General features: G+C 41.9%; 1 protein-coding gene across 12 annotated transcripts in view; it reads right to left on the bottom strand.

Annotated features, from left to right (window-relative positions):
* Positions 1–1,507: 1,507 nt before the first annotated feature.
* The window catches only part of MBNL1 (muscleblind like splicing regulator 1), a 103,138-nt gene continuing 87,143 nt past the window's right edge, over positions 1,508–17,502 (bottom strand). For 7 of the 12 annotated variants that reach the window (XM_061371581.1, XM_061371569.1, XM_061371579.1 and 4 more), the window contains 6 exons: positions 16,482–16,535; positions 15,452–15,605; positions 10,332–10,367; positions 9,549–9,643; positions 6,463–6,537; positions 1,508–4,897 (listed from right to left, as the gene is read on the bottom strand). In XM_061371581.1, coding sequence (XP_061227565.1) covers positions 6,481–6,537; positions 9,549–9,643; positions 10,332–10,367; positions 15,452–15,605; positions 16,482–16,535 — 396 coding nt within the window. In that variant the 3' untranslated portion in view covers positions 1,508–4,897; positions 6,463–6,480. The remainder of the gene's footprint in view (positions 4,898–6,462; positions 6,538–9,548; positions 9,644–10,331; positions 10,368–15,451; positions 15,606–16,481; positions 16,536–17,502) is intronic. The other 5 variants (XM_061371572.1, XM_061371574.1, XM_061371576.1 and 2 more) reach the window with 5 other exon arrangements.

The raw sequence follows: 17,502 nt of genomic DNA, 5'->3' as shown, positions 1-17,502 counted from the left end.
CAGAACCGTAGCTGACCCAGCACCTCTCCCAGCACCGAGGCAGCTCTGGCAGCCAGTGCGAGGCACTGAGGCACACAGCATGAGGCTGCTGCCAGGACCGCAGTGGTGTGATCAGCTCTGTTTGGGCAGGATATAGGCTGTTTTTATTACAACTCTTACCCGGATGCAAAAGCCCTTCAGAATTACTCTGTTTCCTTCTTCCTGGCACCATTCTCTGCTTTCATTAAGGATCATACAAAGGCCATTCAAACTCCTTTTCAGGCTTCTGCTCCTCCTTCCCCAAAGGCTGAGAATCCCTCAGTCATGTCACACAGCATCTCAGCTGCAGATACCCATGGATCCCTTTGGACAAAATTCTTGTATTTCGCTTTTAACAACTGCTACAGCTGCTGTTGTTGCTTCCACAGTTGTTACCACCCCAGCTCTGGCCAGCGACATGCCCCTGCTCTGGGCTTCCTGGTCTGCAGGTGCTGGTGCTGCTTTGGCAGGAGCTCCTTCTCATGATTCTCTTCAGCGGCTGAGTGTTTTGATTTTTCTTGGGTCTCCTGTGTGAGCCCTGCTTGGTACCTGCTTACCAGCCTGAGCCCCCAGCACAGCCCGGTGTGATGGGACAAACCTGGCCGGGCTGTGGCAGAGGGTCCTGTGTGACCCCAAGATCTGCGGGGCCAGTGGCCAGGGTCTGCACCACCGAGTTGCCTCCTGCCCAACTGACCAACAGCAGCTGCCAGATCAACCGCAGGAACCTCCACAGCTGCCTTCATCAGATAGAATCAAGTCACGTTATTTTTGCTAGTTTAGAGCGCTGGCGCTGTTTGACACGGTATTTTTCACTCGACAGCTAAATGCAATGATAGATTTAACTGCTGGGGTCACTGCAAGCATGAATGCAAATGCAGTACCGATGAGCCAGGGGCTCTGCTGACAGGAATGAGGTGCCTGGGTGTGCTGAGCTGAGCCCGTGAATTCTGAGGTCTCTCGGGCTGTGCCAATGAGCACAGGAGACACCTGCGATTCTCTTGGAAACCAACTGTTCTGACAGTTTCATTTGCCAAATTAAACCTGTAATATTTTTGGTCAATAATTTTAATTACCAGTGATCTGTGGGACACTGATCAAGGAAGAGTAAAATGTGGAAATGGGACTCCCTTTAATGCCAGTCACTGCCTTGCTGTGGGTACCAAAACTGGAGGCAGCTGCTGAGGGCCCATCTCCTTTACCTGCATCTTGAAAGTACTGCCACAAGAGGGTAATAAAAGCACAATCTAGATCTATGGTATCCTGGTACTCTGTATTTATCATCTGGATTTAACAATAACCTCACACTTACTTAGTATTCTTAATAGATCTACTGTATCTTTAACATAGGATGCGCTGTAAAAAAACCCAATACCAGCATCTTTTTCCTCCAAATAAATGATATTCCTTCAGTTGAACAAATGCACAGATAAAACTGAAAATGTGTGCAAAGGAAGCCGTGTGATTTTTAGCCTGATACAGAAAAATGTAATTAAGAAAGGAACCTTTTATTAGGGCAATTTCACTTTATTTTTTTTTTTCCATACAGCAAGGTCATCTATAGCAGTAATAATAAAATAAGCATAAAAACAAATTGCAGCCCAGGACAGAGTACATAATTTGGAGCAACTACAAGCAAAAAGTAAGTCTGTGATTACATAATAGTAAAACCAAGCACATCTGTCCTTTCAGCAGATGAAAGTTGCGGGGTTGCAAATAAGTGCAACTTCACTAATTATTCAGTGTGAGTACTGGAGAGATCAGGTATGGCAATGGCCCAATCACTTTGTCTTTCCAGCTTCGGCATTCATGTAATGACAAGGTTTCTTGAATGCTTTCCATTAAAATGGTACAATTTCCCAGGGTTTTTTTCACCTGCTAAAAGAACAGGACCACTACAGCAATAAAAATAATCACATAACAACTACAGCTACGGTGTGCTGTTTGGTTTGCCTGTTCATGATTCAACTCTTTTGTGAAAGTCAGTATTTGTTTTTAAGAATCTTTTTTGTGAACAATAAACCACTGAAATTGTCAGAAACTGGTCTGAATAGCATATATCTTTAATATACTTTTTGATACTTTAAACATGCAGTAGTTTTTGAATAATGTACGGAATATTTGATCCATGGTTTCACCTTGATGGTTTGAAGTACCTGCTTTTTTTTCTTTTTTTTTTCTTTTTTTCTTTTTTTTTTTTTTCTGAATGATTTTCAGGCAGATTTGAACCAGTGGAGCTTTTGTCAGTCATGAGATCTTGGAAGGATGGCGTATCTTTCCAGCTGAAAAAATCCTGGCAAACTACAAGCTGTCCACATAAAGCAAAGCAACTTTTTTGAAGGGGTATGGAGTGCTAACTCTGTGCCACTTTTGCAAGCAATTTTGTTCAGCCTGTCATTTTATTAGCCTTAACAAAACTCCTTGTAATTATAGACATTTTTATTCAAAATAAGATCTTACTATTATACAGGTTTCTCTCTTTTTTGACTATATACAGAAGTGCAAAAAGTCAACCTTCTCTCTATACGTTCCCACATGCTAAACTGCAGCATAATCAACCCTCAAGAGTTTGCACACACACACGATAATTCTTGTTACGTAAACTTTGAGTATTTGGATTATCAACAAAAAGTCCCTTGATCTATTGATTATGCAGCTTATTTATAACAAGGCCTGATATTCAGGGATTTCAAAAAATATTTAAACAATATTTTAACATTTGAAATGGATACAGTAGAAAATAAATTTTATTCTAATATCTAGGAACTAGATTTTCTCATAATAACTAATTACAAACAAAATAAATCATCAAAATATTACTCAATTGTCTGCCAGGATTGTTGCCATAGCAACAACTTAACTTCTTACTTAGCAATGATTATATAATTATAAGATATCCATATAAAAGATCTTTGTTCTTTTAATGAAAACTAGACAAGAACTAACAATGACTGACATTCTTACATTGTCATATTAAATCAGTAAAATATAAATCATTTAGTTAACAAATACAAATACTCATATGACTACATGTAAATTCAAAACTGAGTATGTTATGAAGAAAACTACCTTTTTTTTTGTATTTTGAAAAAGTCATCAGTAAACTCTAATAAAACAAAATTCTATAAACTGAAATGGTATTCAACGGGTAATAGAAAATGAAAACAATCTAATAAATGTAAGAAATAAACCCTACACTTTTAACAAGAAAAAAATAAGTAATATTCTATAATGTTAAGTAACTACAATAACATGTGAAGTCACCTATACTTTCTTAACACGATTGAAATTACATTGGTATGGGTTTTAACCCGTAATGTAATATTCTAAGGCTTTAATAGATGTACAGTACAATCAGTAAAATCAACACATCATTCTTATACTATAAAGCATCTCTCTCAAGCATAAAAACTTGCAGTAAACTTGGAAGTATGGAGAGTTCTACAACTGAACTCACGCTTCTTCCACTCCACGCTATGCTACCAGTGACCTGGCCCCCACTTCAGCACTTTGCTGAACAGAGCAAAAATATCCTTTACTAGCTGCAACATCCAAACCACAAAAAGGAATTCCTTTGGATGAATCCGTTCTTAAAACTTGAATGCACATCTATTTTTTTTTGTTTTTATTTTGTAAAGGCTTTCTAAGGCTATAAGCAGTTAATCTGAACAAAAAAAATCACATATAAAACTCACCCAAGTATTTAACCCACCCAATTTCTACACTAATTAACATCTCCATTTTTTCATATTTTGGTTTGTCATGCATCTGATGTCAGTGCTTTTTGTGTCTTTGTTTAGAGTCACCATGTAGAGCGTGACTTTGATGAAGTAAAAGTGAAACTCATCTCTGCAAAACATTTATAGTCCTTTTGACTTTTGACAGAGGCTATAAATAGAAGCAAAAGAAGTTCCTCAACATTTGTTACTGTGTCTCAGAAATGGCTTTTCCCTTTCATATATCATGTTATACAGTAAAATATGCATAATTATTACACTACAATGCCTTAAAAGATTTAATATATATGTCCAGTATGGGTTAATTTGTACGGCTAGAGTATCTTGTGCTGTCTACTGTTACGGTAAGGAATAGTTGGCCATTTCTGAGACAGCTTTGGTTTGAACAGAATGGTGCCCTTTGACTGATTAGTACTAACAAAGTAAGTGAAAATGTGGTTCTGAAAATAACACTGCAGAAATAATACTCTAATCGGATGTACAGTCTATGGCACTTCATGAGAATCCTTAACAACGTGGTACTTAAAGCCATTGATGTGCTTTAAAATATACACAGTTGTGGTTTTGCTTGGCACATTCATCTCTGTCAGATACCTCTCTTACCACTTCTTACAATCTATTACATTAAAAATATTACTCTTAAACAAAAATTACTGTGCATGCACGCTCTTGTCTATAATGGCAATTTTAAATACAAGGTGCACCTTTGTTATTTGTAAACCTTGAAAGAAATAAACTTACTTTAAAAAATTATATCTTGGTCTACAGACGTACCAATACATAATAGATTTATGTTTACATCATCGTCTGTCTTTTCAAGGTGACATACATGATTATGTAGGAAATAGGCTACATATGCATATTCAAACACATATGCATACTTCTGTTCTAGAAAAGATAGACAATGTTGTAGGTTTTAGACAATAAGATCACCTCAGCACAAATACCAATTCAATGTACAAAGTATATAGGCAACAGTGTGCAGTGGATTTCCAAGTTCTTGTTTCATCTTGTTAACATGCAATGTGTGGATGTCTTACTGCTGAGGGCGTTTCCGCGTGTTGCTTGACAGTATATACATTATGGCTAATGAGCTTGTCCTCTTCCCCACCCAAACACACTGTCCTTTTCTCTTTAGTTATGATCTAGAAAGAAAAGAAGAGAGCATTTTCAACAGAGTCATAACTTTCTGTTAGCACCATATCAGCCCCAACTTTACATGGGCAGCAAGGAAATCTGCCACCAAACATGGGGAAGCTTGCACATGCCCCTTGTGGGATGTCCCTCCCTTTAGTAGGTGTTCTTGCAGCACAGCTTCCCATTACACCTGAATTCTGCAGTGGTAGAAGTGCACAAGACGCTGGCCTCCTGCTGTTCCCAAGCCCCAGCTGTGGAATCAGAACTTGGGGATGGCTTCCCAGCCCCACAGCCCAGACCCTGGGAGGCAGCTCACCATCCAGCACTGCGTCAACGCTGCCAGCTGCCCCAAGCCCTCTCTTCCCTCTGCTGCTGCTGCTGCCCCTGTAAAGCCAATATTTGAGAGGTACCTAAATACCCTCAGGAATCTGGGCCCTGTGTTCCCAAGGTAATTTTTCACACCTAACTGCATGACTAGTGTAGTTGTTTCTCTAGTCTCTGTTGCCTATCACATGAGGGATGCCCCTAAAGAGTGGTCTCTACAATGGGGACACCCCCAGTCCCAGCTGACTGCAGGGGGAAGCTTGGTAGCACATTTACGCTGCAGATAAGTGGCATCCCACCTGAGTCACTCAAGCAGTTTAACAACAGCTTTGCTCACCTGAAAGAATATCTATTATTATAAACCCACTGTGGCATATCAGTTAATCCTCACCCTAAGTAATCTGTTATTGCTGAGCCATTCAATAAAAACTGCAGCAGAAATAGAGTGCAAGGGAGAGAAAGGCAGTACAAATGACTAGCTATCCTCGGGGAGCTGATGTGCTGCAGGTGGTCTTAATGACAACAGGCAATTTAGTAACAGACTGGAATCTACAGTTTACTCACAGGAAGATACAGGGGAGAAAAAAAAGTCTCTTAAGCTTAGGCACACAGACCTAGATTTCAAGCTATTCAGGATGAAGATTGCAGTATACAAAGCTGACCTAGACTACCTCCAATTGCCATTCACACTGACATAATGCAGGTATGAACTGCACCCATGCTGTGGGACCTCTCTTCACCATACCACCCATGCCAGGAAAATACTGTACATAACATATTGTTGTCACCTGACAACCTGCACTTGTGAGAAATCAGGTGTCAGATAGACAGGCAGCTACACCTGTGTTGGCAGAGATGCTGGCTTTCCAAATCTGGAGATTTAAAATTTGTTCTTTCTAAAGACAGCTTAACATAACCACCTCCCCCCAGGACCTGGCCCTTGGCTCACATTAGTGCTGGAGCCATCATCCCTCATAAACAAAATGTCAACCTCTAATTTTAGACTCTGATTTTGCTCCATGTACAAACTAACACCGACGCTTGGTCCAATGCACTAGCTGATGTGGTCACTTCTAACTATGGGGTCACTATTCAGAGAAGAATGGCATGCCAGTGGAGCTCAGAGCCTCCTTCCCATATCTTACTAGTTTTCTTAAGAAAGAAAATAAAACATCCTGTCCCTGAAAAAGACAAATTATGCACACCTGAAAGTAAGATAAATGCAAGAAAAAACACATTGGGAACTTACTGTTTGATGACAAAATGTCTACATCTGTGTAACATACTTGTGGCTAGTCAGATGTTCGGCAGATATTATGGGTATCTATAGGTAAAAAATTTAAACAGTGAATAACATGTGCAATGAGCCAACCCAGAGACACAGCACTTTGCTATAGAACGTAAGTTTGGAAAAGTGAGGATTGGCCATGAGTTGGCGGATTTTATATTTCAACTAGAAGTTAAAGTCAACTGAAGTACTACAATAGCAACTTAAAACTGGAAAACATTGTGTTAAGTACTAATTGACAAATATAAGTATTATTGGTTGTTTAGAAAACAAGAGAAGTTAAAATCTACAAAAGTCATGCAGTGCAGTAATTGAAAATAGCCCTTTTTGTTGGCCTACACAAAATTCCGTACTTTCAGTGTATCATTTAAAATGACAAATTCTCCAGTGGCCTTGTTTCAGTCTGATTTTGTGAAGTGTTCACTGCTTTCATTGTCTTGGTTGTTGAATGCCAAATCTAAGATGCCCTGAGCTTGATTTTCATGGCTGGTGAAAATCCGCTGTCAAGAAGAGCTGCCCACTGCCGCCATGGGCATCATGTTGGGTCAGGTGAAAAGCTAAGACTCCCCAAAGCAGTGAAACAATTCTCAAAATGTTCATCTGCATAAGCAAGAATTCAGGATGTGGCTCTCCTGAAGTGCCCCATCAACTCAGTTTCCCGTTAAAAAAGTATTAAAATCAGAGTAGATTACCAGCAGTACAAACTTCTGTTCTACACAGGAGCCTTACGTCCCACCTGTGCAGCCCCATGGGGGGAATCAAGAACAAGCCCTTGGGGCCAGGTCCTTGAGAAGGGCCAGCACTAAGGTGTGCAGGTGCTGGAGGAACCATGAGGAACCCTGTAGTACAGACAGGACCACATCTGGCTGGAGGGAGCAATAGATGCACCCATGTACAGGGAAACATGTTGGGGCTTTGGCACAAAATTCATTTGTACAATCACAAATGGCTGTTGCACTTGAAAAGACTTTCCTGATGGATACTGAGGGAGACCTGTTAATCTGCATGAGAAAGTGAATGGGGAGGTTTCTTCTTAACTAAATCATTTACAGGTCTTGGTGTCGGTTATTCCACTCCTTGTGCCCTCTCCTCCCCTAGCAGCTCCACACAACCCTACAACATTGCCACCTCAAACAGAAATGTGCTTCAAGCATAATGAAGCTTCTCATACCATTTTTTTCTACTGCTGCAGGACAGGCTCTTGCACCCAACTGTGTAGAAGCATCAGGGATAGGGCTGTCGAAACATACCAAGGACCTTCAACACCAGTCAATGAAGATGAAGGGCCAGATCTTAAGACTTTTGGCATGCATGCACATTGCATCGTGTCACATTAAATAACTTCAGCATTGCTCACAGAGTATATACATATATTTGTTATATATGTATATATTGAGGTTTGGCTGCAGTACTGTACTAGGTATGTTATGAGGCTCCAGGGAGGATATGCATGAAATGGTCTGATTCTACAACAGAAAGTTGCCCTGTAATTTATTTGGGAAAATGCATGGCTATTTAGACAGAGATTATTTAAAAAAATAATGATATTTTCCTGTGGCTTGGCTTGTTCTTACAACTCCCTGGACTTACAAAGGAAACAGAGACACACTTCAACTAACTGTATGGCGTAATAAACTACTGAGAGATCAGTAAGCAGACAGGTTACCAAAGAATGTACAGCTGGGCATTGTACAAACTGGGATTGCTCAACAGGCAAAGGTGGAGAGGCTCGAAGCCAAAGATTCTGGGCTTAATCCTGCGGGAGCCTGCAGCATGCAGCACCCTCAGCAGCAGTGCAGCGCTCTGTGTGCTGCAGTTAGGCCAGGGCTGCTGGTGTTATCCACTCCAAGCACAGAGGGGCATGTGCACATGGGCACATGCACTGCTGCCCAATGTCCAGCTGTGATGCACACCCAACAGCTTTCCCGTAGGATTTGGAATTGTTTAAGGAGTTAGCGCTAATGACTAAGGAAGCTGAGTGTGTCAAGTAAGCCTGCCTTAAAAACTGACATGTCCAGAATTACACACACAGAAACATGCCTGCAAAATGCTGAAGAAAACATTTAGTTCCCTTTTCTAAAAGTGATTCCCACTGAGTAGAGAGTAATACCTAAATATTAGACCAGAACTGATGCCTTCATGACATCAGCAATTCTAATTCCCTAGTAAATCTAAAAAAAAAATATTTGTTTTTATAAGAGAAATAGAGGGTCTTTAAAAAGCTTTTACTGTTTCAGCCAGATGTACTACAGAAATCTGCATTTTTGACAACCCAGCCAGAGAAAAACAACAGGCCACGTTCTGTTCCCAGGCACAGCTCCAGCTGGTGTGTATGGGGACTGCAGCTCCTCTGGCCTTGCAGCTCATCTCTGGAGCAACTCTTCTGGCTTTTCTGGGAGGACTTTTAATCACTTACTTAATAAAACCTTATTCATTTATTCCTGAAATACATCTAAACATGGCAACAACTGGGGTAACTATTTAGAAATAAACCCAGGCTTTAATGGACATTTTCTGAACGGAAGTCTGCCATTTCCAAGCAGAACTGCAAACTGAAACAAAGGTTTAAAAAGAAGTTTCTGTGTGGCCCTCGATCAAACGTTTTGTTTGGTTCTTGGAAGAGGAGAGTCAGAACATGTTCAGACTGCTAAATTCAGATGGTTAAAAGTGTGATCCTGCAACCCCTCTGCACAGAGTTTTTACTGGCTTTCACTGGAGTTCTGTACTAAAAGGAACTGTCGGCTTCACAGAAATAGAAATAAATAATGGGTTCCATGTATCATCCCTTTCTCTTTACATCTCTGAGAGCAGAAATAAGCAGCATGGCCCATAAATGTTAAGATTGAGTCAGAAACCCTATTATCAATTATTTTTAGCATCAGAAATGGAACTGCAGCACCTTTTGAGCATGGATAAAGGCTTATTAAGCTGTGCTGCAGATCTTAGAGAGAATGTGTAGGCCAACAAGAGGTAAAATCAAAACCCCCATGCTCATTAAAAGCAAAAATTTCAAGTTGTCTGTAAGGAAAAGCTGTAAATTAGCAAACCTGGTTGGCTGTGGCTGTTGCAGCGAAGGGAACACTTGTGGCAGATGTTGTTGCTGCAGACACAGTGGCTGGCGTAGCACCGTGCACCATGGGAACTTTCGGAAGGAAAATCATATAAGCAAACATACAGAAGAGTGTAGCAGTATGGGAACCAGAGCGACATGTGGTAGGAGAATTGAGCATGGTATTTATCACAGCAAAAAGCCCGAGACATCATTGCCAGCGTGTGACATGCAATCACAGTGCAAAGCAGGACAACATTCCAGGGAGAAAGAGGGGTGGGAAATGAAAGAGAAAAAAAGGGGAAAATGCTTGTTACCATCAAATCAAGAAAATTGATATAAACAAGATTAACTATTTCAATACAAAAATCAACAGAAGAATTCTTATGCCCTTGTATTTACAAATTTTTGTCTTTAAAAAATTCAACCCAAGTATTTACTGCAAACAAAAATTAATCTTGTTGAAGGACAGTATGTGGCTATAGTAAGATACAGTCTTTATATAACACAAGATAGTTTCTAAACACTGGAACTCATAGTCCAATCAAAATCCACCAAAGAACAATGTGCAATTCAAAAAACTGCTCTACAAAATTAACAACATCTACGTGTCCATGTCAATTAAATCAAAACAACTGCATTTAATTGACAGGTGTTAGGGCAGAGGCTAAGGGAGGTGGATCGGCACGAGAGCTATAAGTTAAAATCTAGCAGTGGATTTTGAGGGTCTGTGAGCTGCACCACAGGTTTAAGATAATCAAGAAACAAAGCTGGCACCTACCAACACTTGTAGCGGGTGTCATGCACAATATTGAGCCTGCCCATCATGCATTGAAGGAAGGTGGATTTGGAAAGGGAAAAGAATTAAAACAACCCATCACACGTGTAATTAGAAATTTCATTTGAACAAAGAAGAAAAATTGTTATTATGGGAACAGTGGCATGTAACTGTCAGCACAATCAAACCATACAATAGCACAGTGATCCATTCCAACTAGTCTTCAGTGAAGGAGAAGGAGCTCATTGAACTGTGTGCTGGTTTATTTTGTTTGCCTTTGTAGTACCATGGAGGATTAGCATGGCCAGGAAAAGTTTCTTTAGCTTTATTTTAAACCTCTTTTGGTCTTAGCAGAGCCTTGGTTGTATCTGTACAACCCCTGTGAACTGCTGGCGCAGTGGAAATGATGCTGGCTGTCCCCTGCATCTATGTGCTTAATACACAGGTCAGAGGAGCGACGGAATAGCTAATGTCTCCTGCGCATCTCAGGGCAGCACCTAAGACACTTGTTCAGCATTTGTTCCTACGTTATTGGAAGCAGATAATCTTAAGGTCCTTTTCAACCCTAACTATTCTATGACTCTATGATTATGGGAGGTATTTTAAACTGCTGGTGTCTAGGCTCACAACCTGCAACTCCCTATAGGCTACACAAAAATAACTCAAGGGGCAGCACCTGGTGATTTCTGCCCTGCAACCAGAGCCAACAGCAGTATGGTTGTTTTAGAAACATTATGGTATCATCTTTTATATGTCACTAAGTTGGTAATTCTGTTTACTTTAAACGGCAAAATGCTTTCCACCAGACTGAACTCAGAACCTTATATTTTTGCTTCCAATATGATAGAAAAATATATACTCATATTTCAGGATATAATTTTTTAATATACAATTCACTTTTTATTTAATAATAACATTTATTAACACTACTAATTATGCCTGGCACAGCAGAAGCTGAAATAAAATCTAAAATCCCAGAGTCTGCAGTGGAAATGGAAACAAATTCTAGAAGACTGCCAATGGGAGCCATGGCAATGCTGCTTCCTTGACATTACATGACATAAATGGGGGACAGGAAGTCATTTTAGCTGGTGCCAAGCATTTTAGTGGCTTGCACAATCTCAGGAGCATTTAACTAAGCAGGGAAAAAGTCAGTCCATGTAGTTACTGCTTGGGACAAGGTTATTCACTGTCATCACTGTATATGTAAGGCCACAAAGAAAAGAGCATGTTTCCTAATTATGTTTTCTTAATTACTCTTCTGTCTCTCCTTCATGGAAGATACTAAAAATATTCATGAAGAAAGATTAAAAGAAGGGTAGCTTTTTTGACTTCCTCATGCACAAATCATGGCTGAAGTCAATGGAATTACTTGCAAGATTAAAAAATGAAGCAAAATTTGTTTATCAAGTATGAACAGTATGTAAAACTGCTTTCTTAGCCCCTATTATGACATCTCTATGGTGTTAATAAGGTTACAGAGAGGAACCCTTGAGTTCTGTCTCTGTGCTGAAGTGCCCTATTTATAATGTACATACTTTTTAGATCTGGAATACTGCATCATTCCATGCATTATTATGTCTACACATTAAAGACAAGTTAGATATTAATAATGGCTCTGAAATATCACTGTAAAGCTTTTCAGCTAGAAATTCTAGTCTTGAGTTGTCACCATTAACATTATAACCAGTGCACACAGGGAAATTGAAAGGAATTGAAGCAAATGAACACAGGCAGAAATGAAAATACTAGCTAGGGTGCAATAACTTGCAAATATGAAGACATAATGCTGTATGACCCTCTTACCTGAAATAAAAATAAGTTTTGCTATGACCTTAATATTCATTTTGACTTCAGAAGCTTTGACTGACTAATGAGAACACATGAATAATAAATGTACAGTTTCGAATGTTCCCTAGTTTTTCAGCACAAGGCAGAATTTTAATTCAAGGATGTTCTCAGTTAACTGATCATAACTTCACAACCAGACTATTTCTACAGTAGCATAAAGCTATTTTTATAAATATTCTATGTTTGCTGGAGCTTTACTTCCTCCTATTATTCCCCTCAGTCTATTTTTTCAGTCCAATACATTAAATCCTAATTAGAAATATCACCATAGAAAGCATAAGCGCTCCTGTCAAGGTGAACAGCTGTGCCTTATTTTTCCCTTCCTAACATCTTGAAGGAGAGCAGTGGTTTTACACAGAGACAGAAGCCTCATGGATGAAGGTGCTCACATAAACACCACTTTAGGAAACTATCTGTGCACTGAGTCCCAGCCATGAGTAAGTTCTCTGGTGCTGAGGCTGGAGTAACTGCATGAAAGTGCAATGCGTTATCTTAACGGCAGAGGTGGCTGAAGCCCTTCCAGCCTGGCTCCACAGTTCAGCTGCCCTGATACAATTCTGCCCCTTGCAGGTGCATTGTGACAACAGCTCCTGTAAACTGTAAAACTGACCACTTTCTTCTGGAGGATTATGCTTCTCAAAGACTGCCTGGCTGCTCAGTTGACATGCACAGGCTGAGAACAGCTGTATATACACAGCTGAGGAGACAGTGAGCTGAGGCACAGGGTCGTAAGAAGCACCATGGCAAGAATTTTATCTTGTTGCCCACAGGAGTTCTCCATCAGCACATATAAACATACCCTTAGCCAGTTCACAGTTACTGCAGGACAAATGTGTGGAAGTAGTGAATGCCAAATAATGGGTTCTCTGCAAGTTTATAGCCCCACAGCAAAACATTTACCCACACATCTGTCAAGGTGTCAGGAGTCAGCAGTCAGGTCCAAAGTACCAAAACCAGCTGCGAACATCTACTAAGTCATGCAAAGCCTCCTCATTTGGCAGACTAACTCCACTTATTTCAACTAGCCAACACCACAAGTGTTCCCTGTTCTTTCTTGCAACGCCTTTCAGACTTCCCTCTCAGTCTGGAGACAATTTCCAGCAGTCAAGGTTTCTGGGAGACCTCAAGAGGGGAGCCATGTAAAGAGAGAGCTTTATTCAAGAGCAGTGAGATGAGTATATAAGAGCATATAATCATTTAAAGTGTGTTGGAGTGGTTATGTCTATCCCCTGGCACAGATGATCCTTTTATTTGCTTTCACATGCCCTTGCATCCAGGCAGCCAGAATTCCGCCTTACAATTCTGAAGAGGTATATGGGTTTGTCTGGACCATGAGTGGAAAACTCTCAAGGGTGAAAGATTAAAAGTGAAGTGCCCTGCAGAGAGGAAGGTCCTGCCAAGATCCCCCACAGAGGTACATACTGATCCTACACAGGGGACACACTGACACTGTGTAGGTTCTACAAGTGTCCTGCACTCAGATCTCCTGCATTTTCATACACCGCAGCTGAAGCAGTGTAAGAACGCATATGAGTAATTACACTTTGGGTGTCTGAACCTGAAAAATGTCACATTATTATTATTACTGGGAAGCTCAAACTGCTGCTGTCTGAAAAATATAAAAAGAGAATGTAGCTCACACAAAAAATCCTCTGCTTTTCTTGTTTAACGTATACTGAACTTCAGTGGTCCAGAAAGGTCAAATGACTCCTCAGGAACCACTGCGCAAACTCCTGTAGGTTTCAGTAGAGATTTGCTAGAGGAAGGGCTGAGGTAAGCAGTGTGTAAGTGACAACGTCAAAGACCATGGTCAATTATGTAGTGCAAGTGAGCTCTGAGGCACATGAACCATAATGACAGCTTCTAAGTTCAAAGAGTGTGATTCAAATCAGCTTGAGTACTTTCAGAAATGATCCAGCCCCTCACTGATTTAATGGAAGCTGGAAAATTTAATGGTTTGCTAATTACATCAGTTATGCTTTGCCAAAACAAATGTTTAATATTTACAGGAAGGACTCTGATTGCGCATGTTTTTATACGAATTTTAGAATGTGGGCTAGAGATTTGATCTAAAACTTAATCAGTCTTTCTATTGACTCAAACAAGCTTTGCAATAGGCTTTTAACTAATAGATTTCAGAGGTAGTAAGCTATTAAAATCAAGCTACTACATCAAGCAACTGACTTCTGTGACATTTAAATTACACCTGTGAGTTGTATGGGAGATCAAAAAAGAATGGTAAAAGGCATTATACTGAATTCCTGGGAACATACATGCCAAAAATGTTTAGGATAAAATATGTAAGTATTCTTTGTAAAGACTGAATAGCTGTATTTTCTTTTCTCCCCTCAACTAGTCTGCATTACAAAGGGCTGTCCTCACAGACCCTTTCTGATTTTCTGAGTACAGACCTATCAGAAATCCTCTGCATACCTTCTAGAATGATAGTGCTGTTTTAATGTGGGTTCATAGTGAAAAACTAACTCATCTGTGTTAATACAGGTATACATTCACATGGCATACTAGTAACACAACTGTTCATGAAGTGCTGTTTGCAGAACCAAAACATACATTCCGAGTCCCGTCACTTGTCCTCTCAAGGGACTTTTGTTTATATAAGTAGTAGAGGCATCAATTCTTTTTACACTGAGACAAGTGTAGATTTGATCACTCTTGAATAAGAACAGGTGCACCTTGGCTCTGCTTAATCCAAAATTAGCCCTGGGGCTTTTGTGGTAGAGGCCTGAACCTTGATTTCTGTGTAGGTTCATGATCGGCCTACGTGTGAGACTGCCTGCCTGTGCCTTTTATGATCACTGCGCTGTAATTAAAATCAAAACTTCCAAGTGTGTGACTGAGAACAACTGTTGCTAAGCACACAAAGGCAAAGGGGTCTTACAGCAAAGAGAAACAAATACAACAACTTGAGAGATGTGTAACGAAGAGAAGTTAATTGAGGGAAAGAGGAACAAGACAGAAGATTTCACATTTTGATTTGGGATGACAGAAGATGATGCTGATTTTTATGTTAGACTGGAAAACACCCACCCAGCTTTCAAGAGAAGCAGAGAGAAGCCAGCCTTCCTGCAGTCAGCACCTCCTTGGCCAGTGGCTCACTGGCACCGCAAAGCTCACTCCGGCACCAGTGGCTGCTGCACGCACAAATACCTCTATGCATTTGCCACCAGGAACAAACGGTTATTTCCTAGTGTATTTTTTTCCAGAATTCACATTTCTCCCTCCCCAGAAAAAGGCAAATAAGAAGCACTTACCTGGTGGGAGGAAGGCTGTATGCTGCTGTAACTGCATGTTGGCAAGAGCTTGCTGGTATTGGAAAATACCAGTGTTAAAGACTGCGGTGGCACCATTGGTTTTTTCAAGCGCAGGCCTCTTTGGTAATGGGGGAAGTACAGCTTGAGGAATTCCCTGAATGGTGGATGGGTATAAAAATAAAGTCCAGTAAAAAAAAGAAGAAAAAAAGGGGGAGGGTGGGGGTGGAGGAGGACAGGAGGGAGAGGAAAAGGAAGAGAGAAAGGAAAAAAGAAATATCAGTAGAAGGCAAAAAAACAGGCAGCACCATGTTTATCCATGAGCAAGCAAGCAGCATAGCAGACTTAACTACCAAATAAAAGGCAAGGTAAAAGCTTTACAAGGGAGCACTACTTTAGCCTACCATTACAGCGGCACAGGTAATGTGTCGGAGCCATACATTATAGGAACTGGCGTAAATATTATGCTACTGTAAAGCTTCAGGGTTTTGGTCAGGAGCAAGGCTATTGGGGTAGGGGGAAGCAGCACTGCTAGCTCCATGAGGATCAACACGTAGAAGCAATGTTAATAGTCACCGTCCGGAGCAGATGGCAGGGCCGCTGGCGACTACCCACTCCCCGGGCCCTAGCGCCTGCCCGGGCATGCAGAGCGCGCACCGCATGCCGGCACCCCCAGGCCACCTCCGCGCCACAGCGCCGCGAAGCCATGCCAACGCACCCTGCGCCCGTGGCTGGCCCTGTGCCACAGTCACCCGCATGGCACCCTTGGGGGGGGGGGACGGGATGGGACGGGATGGACAGACGGACGGACAGGGGGATGGGAGGGGAGGGAAGGGAACGGGAGCGGGCCAGTGGAGCGCAGGGGCGGTGGGGTCTGGAGCCCTGCTCTGGGGCCTGGTCCAGCCTGGCCGCCCCTCGCCTCTGGCCAGGGGTAAGGGAGGGAAAGCGGGATATTCCGTTTCTACACATTAACCCCAAACTCGACTCTACGATACAGCTACATGCCAAGCTAAAAGGTGAAAGGTCATAGTACCAGGTCAAAGGTTGCCTCGAGGGGTCGCTTCAGTGATTTGACAGCCGACTGAGTCTTAATTAGCAGGCAGCGAGCACATGATGGCAATGGCCAGTGGGGTCAAGCGCATTAACATAAACAGCAAGCAGAGGTGCATCATGGGGGCAGCAGTGCATTTGGGTAGGTGAGAAAAAACAAATAAAAACAAATCACCGGATGCCGTGTACAACGGTAACAAGACTAGGCATGCACGGGGGGCCGGCAGGCGGCCCCGCGCGGGCAGGCGGGTGAGGCGCGGGGCGCTCAGGGATACGCAGGAGCACAGATGGGGCTCCCCACAACCGGTCACCACCCTCGCTGGCTGGCAGTGGAGTGCCTTCCGGGAGCCCGCAGCCACCGCCTCGCACCGCTGCTCCTGCTCCCCCTGGCCACCGTGCCCCAGCACGCCTGCTGTGCTCCTCTTCCCACACCCCCATGGGCTGAGCACAGCCAGGACAGTGTGCCTCCAGGGCCCTCCTCAGGGTGCTGTCCTCTCCTCACTAGGACACCAGTCCCTGAACAGTTCAACATTTGGTTGCTAAGACTAGGAGGTTTGCTCTAGTGCCTGGCGAGAGCTGCTGACAGTCCTCGGGTAGGGGACAGGGAAGTGGGCTATGAACAGCATTAACACAATAAGGTTGACTTCAAACTAAGTCTCTACAGACATGGACTTACGGTAACTGAAATACAGGGTTTATCTATCCGTGCAACTAGATAGATACACATCTACCCACACAAACATACAATAAACTATATATACATATATGCACACACACACGTACAGACACGCACACATGTATGCACACATATATGTACATATAGATACTCTGTACATCAGCAGGCAAAATTAGTGAAACACCTTAACGATCTGAAACTACTTAAGAGCAGATCTGGCACCACATGCTGAGAAAGCTCATTGCACCAAGTAGTGGCTAGGACCCCGAGCACACGCATCCCCCTCCAGCAAGAACAGTTATTACACATCAGTTATTGTCTCTCATCA

Source organism: Neopsephotus bourkii, unplaced genomic scaffold (assembly GCF_033783945.1).
Source record: "Neopsephotus bourkii isolate Nb327-2 ecotype Australia unplaced genomic scaffold, CSIRO-AGI_Nbou_v1 NB_1574, whole genome shotgun sequence".
Classification (NCBI taxonomy): Eukaryota; Metazoa; Chordata; class Aves; order Psittaciformes; family Psittacidae; genus Neopsephotus; species Neopsephotus bourkii.
Note: the sequence above shows the minus strand (reverse complement) of the source record. Positions and strands in the feature narration are given on the sequence as shown.